The 10,465-nt window shown below is 35.2% G+C and overlaps 1 protein-coding gene across 1 annotated transcript; it reads left to right on the top strand.

Moving 5' to 3' along the window:
• The first annotated feature begins 287 nt into the window (after nucleotides 1-287).
• LOC143607925 (increased DNA methylation 1-like) lies at nucleotides 288-7,386 on the top strand. Its single transcript, XM_077083191.1, has 8 exons — nucleotides 288-1,745; nucleotides 2,374-2,506; nucleotides 2,603-2,691; nucleotides 3,277-3,515; nucleotides 4,362-4,448; nucleotides 4,559-4,658; nucleotides 4,790-5,002; nucleotides 5,758-7,386. The coding sequence occupies exons 1-7, from the start codon at nucleotides 447-449 to the stop codon at nucleotides 4,958-4,960; spliced, it is 2,118 nt and encodes a 705-aa protein (XP_076939306.1). The 5' UTR covers nucleotides 288-446; the 3' UTR covers nucleotides 4,961-5,002; nucleotides 5,758-7,386.
• Nucleotides 7,387-10,465: the final 3,079 nt, after the last annotated feature.

Below are 10,465 nucleotides of genomic sequence, written 5' to 3'. Positions count from 1 at the left end.
TGTAGTGAGGGCTGGTAGCAGCATCACACGTGATTTGGGAGGGAGGAAGCAACGTTATTAGGTTAGGGTATTTTGGTCCTCTTTCTCATTCAGACTTTGTGTTGTGTCTGACCGAATAAGAGGTTAGAAAAATCATTCAGGAGTAAATTTAAAACCAGCCAAACACACTCAAATATGACCGATTCAGATATTAACATCTTAATGGTCTCATTAAAAGGCCAAACAAACACCAAGACTTAACCTTTTAAGTTAAAGAGTACCAATTATCTAAAGTAAAGACTTACAAAACCAAATCAAAATCTCCAAATTCAGGTGAAATTGAAGTCGATCTCATCCATCATTATTCAGTAAACTCTCAATCTCAATTTTTATCACATATTTGCTTTCCCCAATTTTTATCTCAATTTCCAAACCCTAGGGTTCATGTTTCCCGCATTTGTACGGCCATGAAAGATATTGGAGGTGTTGTAGGCTTTACCGATAAGCAGCTGTTTAATTTGAAGCGTTCTCGAGTCGTGATCAGTGATTCCGAGTACAGTGATGAGCCGGTCAGGCGCAACGTTTATAAGATTGGGACCGGTTCCGTCGAATTCGAACAAGAGGTGAAGGATGTTAGTAATGGGAAACATAAGTTGGTGTTAAGTAGGCGAAATGTGAGTCAAAGGGAACCTGGAAGTGCTAGTAGTGCCAAGGATCATGATGAATTCAAGTTACGGAATGTGAATGAACAGGATGGTAAACCGAAAGAATCAGTGAAGGCACGAATGAAGAGTGTTAAGGAAGTGAAGATTCAACGGGCTAATTACACTGAAAAGCAGCTGTTACGTGAGAAGATTAAGAATATGCTACTAGGAGCAGGATGGACGATAGATTACAGACCGAGAAGGGGTAGAGATTATCTGGATTCCGTGTATATAAGTCCGTCTGGAAGTGCTTATTGGTCGATAACGAAAGCTTATGATGCTTTGAAAAAGAAAGAGAAAGATGGTTCGAAAGAGGGTGGAGACTTTACGCCTTTACCGACTGAGATACTTAGTAAGTTAACGAGGCAGACACGAAAGAAACTTGAAAGAGAGATTGAGAATAACGGGAAACATGAAGGTATTGGCATTAGTAGGAAGTCGAAAAGGGCTAAAGTGAAAAAGCTTGCGCATGAAAAAGCTATTAAGTTATTAGAAAGACGACATGAAGAAAGCAGCGGTTTTGATAAGGAAAGATTGCAAAAACATGGGTTGAAGAAGTCGACTATTCATACCAATTCTCATACTGTACATGGAGAAAAGAACAGACTTACTTTGCTGGTTCGTGATTCAGAGGATAATTTGGTAAAAAGGAACCTGCTTTCATGGCTGATTGATTCTGGAACGCTTTCTGTTGGTCAAAAGGTGGAATATATGAATCTTAGAAGAACACGGGTGATGCAAGAAGGTTGGATAACTGAAGATGGGATTCATTGTGATTGTTGCAGCAAGATCATAACAATATCAAGATTCGAGCTTCATGCAGGAAGCAAGCTTGGGAAGCCGTTTGAAAACATTTTTGTAAAGTCTGCTAAGTCGTTAATGCAGTGTCAGATTGATGGTTGGAATAAACAAGACGAGTCAGAGAGAAAAGGGTTTCATGCTGTAGATGTTGACGGTGATGATCCTAATGATGATACGTGTGGGAAATGTGGGGATGGTGGAGATTTAATCTGCTGTGATGGCTGTCCATCAACCTTCCACCTCAGCTGCTTAGATATGCAGGTATAATGGATGGCTGATATTACACATTTTCATCTAGAGTTATTTCATTATTTGCAGGTTTCAGTTATAATTGTAAAAATGTTTTTGAGAAAATGATATGGGATTGCTCTGTACAGACTGATTTTATCTATGTAGCTTGTAAACATACCGGATAGACGCGAAAGGAGCATATTCATGTTTGTTTGTTTTACTTTAACCCAACAAACGACCTGTGAACAATTAAATGAACAGGGTTTTTTTGTCCCGTTCATTTGTTAAGAAAATGAGCATGTTTGTTTTCGTTCGTTAACAGCATAAACGAATGTAAATGAACGAACATAACTTAGCTAAAACCAGTTAAAATGGGAACAATAGCTAAAACCAGTTAAAATGTGAACAACAATGTGCTGGGCCTAAAACAATATAAAAACTAGACTACTAAAAAGTTTAAATGAATATATGTATATATCAACAAACGAACTTAAACAAACCTTAAGTAATGAGCATAAATGAATGCAAACGAATGAACATAAGCGAATTTAAATGAACGTATATAAATAAATGCTCATATAAATGAAGACTTATGTTCATGTTTGTTTGTTTATTAAACAAACGAAAATAAACAAATTCTGTTCTCTTCTTCTTTCAGATGCTTCCGCAAGGCGATTGGCACTGTCCAAATTGTGCATGCAAATATTGTGGACGAGTTGGTAGATATAGCACTAAAGCGAGCAGTAGACCTGAAAATTCACTTCTTACATGTCGCCTGTGTGAGAAAAAATGTAACATTACTCTTCCAGAAGGGCCTTTTAATCTTTTTTTCTTGTCTTGTTTAACATTGGGCTAAAAATTTGAAATGCAACTTATTGTTCTTGTAGATCATAAATCCTGCAGCTCAGAAACGGTTGACATGCGTATTGATTCTAATGAACTGAGTTTTCGTTTTTGTGAACGGAAGTGTCGAGAGGTACAAAAGTTTCTTGATTTATGGATTTTATTTAAAGGAATACAATTGAAGTATTGTTAAGAAAATGAGTGTGTTCATGTTCATTTGTGTCCGTTTGTTAATAGTATAAACAAACGGTTCAGGAACATGAACGTTCCAATATAACTAAACATAGAGCAACAAAACCAAGCAAACACCAATTAAAATTAACGAGAACATTTTATCTGTCGGGCCTAAAAGTTAATAAAACTAGACTAAACTGAAGCGGGGCTAAAAAATTTAATTGAATATACAGAAGAATGAAGTTAAACACACGTAAACTAACAAACATAAATGAACGTGAATGAGACATGTGCTCGTGCTCGTTGGTTTATTAGATAAACAAACATAAGCAAACCTTCTGCCGAACAATTCACGAACAGTTAACTGAACGTTTGGTTCATTTACAGGCCTTTTCATAGGTCTATATAAAGTGTTCAATTAAAATTGTTTATTCAAACTAAGTAACTAATAAACAGTTAGAGAATATTTTAGCTAGTGGTAAATGTTATACAATTTAGAGAGAATGAATCTTTATGCTAATATAATACAATGGTTTACATGTAGGTATACAATCGCTTGCAGAAGATTCTGTGGGTGAAACATGAATTGGATTCAGGATTCTCGTGGTATCTCATTCGTCGATCTGATCCGTTGCCAGATGTGTCATCTGTCAACTTTTCTCAAAGAGTAGAATCCAATTCAAAACTGGCAGTTGCTCTGTCTGTTATGGATGAGTGTTTCTTGCCTATTATTGACAGCAGAAGTGGGATTTCTCTAATTCATAATGTTGTCTACAATTGTGGGTAAGCTGTTGGCTATTAATTAGTACGGATCCAGATGGGCTGGGCTGGGCTGGGCTTAGGGGTGTAAACGAGCCGAGCCTGAGCCCGGCTTGTTTAATTTGAGAGAGCTTGAGCTCTATTTCTAATGCTCAAGCTTGACTTGTGAATGGTTTTCCAGCTTGGCTCGTTTATTATGTAGTAGTTATTTAATTGTTTTGTTTATATACATTTATAATTATGTTTTATATATTTATGATTCTAACATATTATATGTAACATAATAAATATTTTTCAGTTATTTTTATCATAATTTTACATATAATACTAATTGTTATGTATATATATTTAATATATTTCAAAGGATATATAAATGGGATGCTCGTTTATGCTCAGTATCATAGTCGAGCTTGATAAGTGAATCTTGGGCTCGAGCTCGAGCTCAGGCTCGTCTAACCTCGGCTCAGTTCGAGCTTCTAGCGAGACGATTCAGAGTAGCTCACGTCTCACGAGCTGCTCGGCTCATTTATACCTCTAGCTGGGCTGGTTTGGGCTGACACTCAAAACACTTATATGCAAGAAAAAAACAATGTTTATGCAGTATTAAACTAAATATTTGAAAAAAATATTTTAGGAGTTTGTATGTGCTAGATTTTGAGGCATTCAATGTGTCTATTCTCTTTTTCAGCTAAAATTTTGAGATAAAAGACAACCCTAAGTCCACTCGTTCATTGGTAAAAGGGTCGAATTCACCTCTTGTGATATTGACTTGGTTGATGGGGGGGAGAGGGGATGGGTCTTTTGTGTATATATCTTACTTATAACAAACTCTCTGGGTCTTAGCTGATATTTTTTATATACATCTTCTAGATCAAACTTTAGTCGGTTGAACTATAGTGGCTTCTTCACAGCCATTTTGGACAAGGGTGATGAAATGATTTGTGCTGCATCCATCAGGTAGCCTGCTTTACTATTAGTATTCTAAAAGTTTGCTTTTTAGTGTGTGTGAATACTCAGACACTGTTTATTAATAAAACTATTAATTTTATATTTGATAATATTCTTAGGATACACGGGACCCAACTAGCAGAGATGCCATTCATTGGGACCCGCCATTCATATAGACGCCAAGGCATGTGTCGTCGCTTATTGAATGCCATTGAATCAGTAAGGAGATTGTGTGTGTGTGTGTGTGTGTGTGCGTGCATATATATTGCATTGTTTATTGTGTATTACTCCTATCATACTTACAATTTTAAAGTAATTTTGGGAAAGAATTTGACATTATCTTTTTTCAGGCTCTCTCCTCTCTAAAAGTTGAGAAATTGGTTATTCCCGCCATTGAAGAACATTTGCATACATGGACTAATGCTTTCGGCTTCAGCCCGCTTGAAAAATCAGAGAAACAAGAAATGAGGTCCATTAATATGTTGGTTTTTCCGGAACCGATATGTTATATAAGCCGCTAATGAATAAAGGCACCTCAAGAGCCAACATAACTTCACAGACAGGTTTATCATCAAACCAAAAACCTCATTTTCACATAATTATCTTGATAGAGGTGGTAATATGGGCGGGTTGTCCAGTCTGGTAATGGGTCAAAATGGGTTTTTAGGGTTAGACATGAATGTAACAGTTTGAATGCGGATGTATTAGGTTGGGTTCGGTTGACCCACGAACAATTTTCTAATTTTCGTTTTATATTGGTTAAACATGATAAGTTGATACAAGAAAATATTATTATAATTAAGAATTAAATCTTAATACAAAATTGGGGGTGTTCACGGTCCGGTTTTGGGGATCAACAAACCAAACCGGCCAATATTACCGGTTTCATGGTTCGGTTTGGCAGTTTGAACCAGTTTCAAAAAAAATTTATATCATTAGTTTGTATGCAAATTATATAAATAGTTTATTATAATACATATACATGACTGCATGCTAAAAAACTTAAATGTTACTATATAAATAGTGAAGGTTAAACGGCCGGTACGGTTTACATGGCTGGTTCGAACCAGACCTAACGGGTTGGGTTTTTAACCGGCCAAACCGACCGACTTGCTTTGGTTTGAATGGTTCTGGGAGGTTGTATGCATTAATAAAGCTTAACCGACTTTCAGTGGGGTCCTGTTTAGTCAGTTTTCTTTATTTGATTCCTTTACATAAAACACACATATACATTGAGTAATGTGTCAAAATTGTCAACTCTGTTTCTCCATTTAACTTTTAAATGTACTTGACACTGGTTTCTTAATCTGTGATGCAGGCAGTAAATCGTTGGAACTGGAATCAAATAACACAGCCAAACAGAATGGTGATTCCAGTACTAGAAACCCTTCTGAAAGTGAAATCCGATCATCGCGAAAGGAATCAGACAAACAATCTGACCCTAACGTTTCAAAAGACGTGATACTGGATATGAACGCGATAGTTAAAGAAACTGGCAATGCTGATTCTGGTTCCAAAGTAGAACTGAATGATTTGCAGAATGACAATGGAATCACTGATGCCAATCTGCTTAAACCCAAAGTTCCCGATAGTGCTGCACGTGACACTGTTATTACAGAAGTCGCAGATTCTGATTCCATTTCCTGGGAACCAAGCATTCAGTTCCCGGGAAAGGAATCAGCTTCGGGTGATGCACAGGTTGACAATAATAGGAATGTCTGATTCCATTGTTCATTATACAAGAAAATGAAGGATGTACAAAGTTCATTTTATACACATGATCTTGTACAAATTGCACCATATCAACAATTTGTTCGATACCGTTTGACTATGAGATCATCACAGCTTTATCGGTCAACGTAAGTTTTAAGTTTGTACCGGTAAGTTGATAACTTTGCAATTGGTAGCATGCTCATTTAGAGCTATATCTAAAGCTTGAGCTCGGCTCATGAGAAAATTTTCAAGTACGGATCGGGCTCAGGCTTGTTTGATTTTTATTAATTGTTTAAAAATAGTTATTTATATATTATATATACTCAGAAGCTCAACCTTTGAGAGGAAGTATTTCTCCTTTCCTTTTGTTTCCTCCTTTTTGATAGTTTTAACTTTTAAGGAAGCATTTGTTCTTGTAGCAGCACCCCAGAGTTTATACTTTGCTTGCTTATATATTCGGTGGCAATCATTTCACGTAAAAGTTATTAATATTCTAGGGGTGAGCACAATTAGGTGTGTACCCAAAAACCTGACATAACAGACCCTAGAATTGAATCTTCTATTTCGGTTCTGATTTTGGTCGGGTTTGGGTTTGTACTCTACAGAAGCCACATTAAATCGAAACCCGATATTAGTTAAAAATTTTTTTTTACATAGTCGGCCCAGGCTTGACAAAATACAGAGTACAGCACCTTGAAATGTTTAGGGATGAAATAGTTTTCGATTGAAAGATATGACTGCATAGAATTCGAACAGCACCATCGGATTGAACAGGTTGCTACTAAACTTCGGTTTCGGTCTATAGCGCAGGACTGGAAAACCGAATTGTATAATGACTGAAACCCGATACACAACTTAAGGGCCAGTCTTCGGGTTCTATATCTTCCTAATCTCGGGTATTGGGTCTGGTCATCTGGCTTTCTCCAAACCACGGGCCGGGTTTCTGGCTCTGTTGGCCCATAGTTATTAACATCACACAGTAACGTTTTTAACTTTTTACTAAACCTTAAAAATAATAATTTATTAAAAATACAAGGACAAAAGGTTAGTTACCGTACTTGCAACATACTGTAGAATATCTTAGAATTTTAAGTTTTACATATTTGTAAGTTATCGACAAAAAGAAGCAACGTTAGCGACTAAAGGATGAGCGCTAACTCACAACCGCTTATGAGTGTATTTTGATTATCATCCAATGATCATTGAACTCACAATGTTAAGACTACAAGTCAACTGAAGGATGATTGTTTTTGCTTGACTAAAGTAATATTGAAATATGCCACATAAAAGATACACATTTTGTTGCAAAAAGTAAGGAAAAATACTATATATACAAATATCAGCTTTGTTGCCGGAACTCGACTCATCTAATCTAATTTGTTCAAAAGAGTATATTATAAATTGAATTGGTTCCAATGAATATGAATATGATTGTGGTTTGTTCCTCTTTTTATTTTGTTGCTTCAATCTTTTGTTTGTTTTTAAGAAACAAACGTTAATAGACTACTGAGAAACCTACCTTGTCTCTTTATTATTTAATCTTTGTGTGTTGTTAACCCGTCTTCCTTAAGTTTTCTCTTCTGGTGAAAAGCCGGATCAACATAAGTCATCCTCTGGGCTGTCAAAATTCGTTTTGGAGCTTAAGTGCATAATAAGTTCGGGACCTTTTTTGTAAGAAAATGTGTTTCTAATCATAAACTATAAACCCTATCGTCAAACAATCTCAAAATCAGAATTACTTACACATAATTTGTTACTTATTAGAATTCGAGGGCCCTAGAGAAGTGGAGGCCTAAAACCATTGTTTTATTTCACTCCTTGCCGGTCCCAAGCCACCCTTCACTTGGTTTTATGAACAAACAAGGTTTAATTTGACATAATAATAAAATCCAATTCGAGATAGCTAATCTCCCAAGAAACTAAATAAAAGAAAGAACATTGACAACTTTTTAAACATTTTTTTTTACCCTTCAATCATAAACTTCAAGCACTTTTAAAGGCTTACAAAAACATAATTAAAAGGAAATGTTGAACATGAACACAATTGACGTAACCACCCACTAACTAGAAGACACCATTGTCAAAAAGGGTAATAAGATATGGAAGAAACTAGCTACATGATCAGATGGAAACGTGCACTGCATAATCGTGGGGTGCATGGCCTTGAAGTGGATGTGGTACGTATCACAAAAGATTACGCGATTAAGTATGATGTTGTTGTGTCAGTGTATGGAATGACGATACTCGTTCACCCAATATGAATAGGTATTCGATAGTTTTTTTTTTCTCAAACGGATAATACATATCCTTTAATCTCACTTTTAAATCTACATCTATGTCCATCATGGGAATGAACTCCCCAACCTAATAGGGATATGCATATTTTTGACGCACCTTGATACCTTTATCAGTCTTTTGGCTAAGATAAAATGTATATATTTTCTTATTAGTTAATGTGTTAAACTAGACAAGGATGGGAATGTTGAGGGAAGAAAAAATGAACCTATTTTGTGTGTATTAATGGCATGACGTACAAAGCTCAACGGTTTTAATTTTCAAATCTGAAATGAATGGTTTGAAGTAGAAAGGCAAAAATGATATGAAGTCACTGATAAAGAAAACTCTCTAAATTAACACCACTACTAGTCTCATTTGCTTTAAATATGACATCCATATACAAGACCCCACTATCAATTTCTCATACCCATTAACATTTATATAAAAATATAAATTTGCTATATGTATATAAAAAAATCTATACATGTGGAATGTTAGATACTTTAACTTCTTTCTCTTGCTCAATCAAATTTCTTTTAATTAATCTAACATCATGATTTTTATTGTCATGATGTGAACAATAATTAAGGATTTATGTTTTTTTATTGCCATTATGTGAACATAATTGTTTCCATAATTATTAGCATTAAAAAAAAAACTCTGTAGTTAATAAGGTAACAAGTAATACGGAGTACTTCTTATGACTATACCTATAAGTAAATCTGATAATTATTGACACGTCAATGCGTTAATCATGAAAATGAAACACGAGACTAATATGAATTTAGCATGAAATTAGTATGATTAAAAGGGGGTCAATGAAGTTACGGAAGTCGGATTCATATCAAGTGGGAGGACTTGAAGAAATGTTTATGACCCATATGGAATATTATCGAATGAGAAAATTATGATTTGCGTCTTTGAACTAATTTGGCGGGGGTGCACGTTGTGCCCTCATAAATCAAATTGCACAATTTGTGTTCCCCCGCCCAATTAGTTCAGGGACGTAAATAATAATTTTCTCTTATTAGAACTAATTGAATGAAAAGTTTAATGTATTTCTTAGTAAATGTAATACCAACAACCATCTAAATTTTAGAATCTCTCTTATCATCTCATATGCAAACTCGACACAATTTAACAACATTAACTCGATACAACACTTAAACGAAGTCAAACTACACGAAATATTGTATAGTGAAGTGAACCCCATCTCCTCTTTGAGTTAAAATCATCCAGTAGTTCTATAAGAGACTATGTGAGCACTTTGGTAGGTAAAAAGTTGGTGGTCCACCCATCCTAGACTCTAGCAAACTCGCAAAGACAAATATAGTTTGTGTCGGTGTCATTTCGTGTGTCAGTCTTCGTGCTCAAGCGAACAAATCTATCGATCGTAAGGTTGTTCCTCTTATAAACAAAATGAAATATTTGCAATCAAAAGTGCTTTCTTCACATTGATATTACAAATAATATATACACATTTAGAATCCTATATTACGGAATGAGATTACAACAAAATAGGAATGATATCACAAAACGATTTTATCTATAAATAACAAACTCTAATATTGACAGAAGATATTATTCCTTTGGAGGGATGTCACACCCCCACCAAAGGCGGTGGAACATGCTGGGATGCAACGGATTGCTCAAAACGCTATGACACTATTAAAGTGATAATTTTTACTCAACTTGTTTATTTCATTCAATAATCACAAATACAACTTGTTCACGATAGAATACAAACAATTTCGTCAACACATTATTCGTTAAAGTATCCTAAAGGTATGATCTAAGTGATGAGTCTTCAATCTTCACAAGAAATCAAAAGTAAACCTGTAGCATGCATAAAAATAGATTTGATAAACATGAATGTTGGTGAGCAATACACTAGTTTTTGACTTATGTATATAATTAGGCAAAAATCACAATTCATATGTGTAAATCAAATAAAGCAAACAACCATTGTAAATGCAAAGTAAATAACAGTGGCTCCTTTCTATTTTGTAACAACCAAAATACTCGGAGAATGAGAC

This window comes from Bidens hawaiensis, unplaced genomic scaffold (assembly GCF_021521415.1).
Source record: "Bidens hawaiensis isolate Kalapana, Puna unplaced genomic scaffold, B.hawaiensis_p1.1 tig00090427_1, whole genome shotgun sequence".
Classification (NCBI taxonomy): domain Eukaryota; kingdom Viridiplantae; phylum Streptophyta; class Magnoliopsida; order Asterales; family Asteraceae; genus Bidens; species Bidens hawaiensis.
This window is presented reverse-complemented; position numbering and strand designations above follow the sequence as displayed.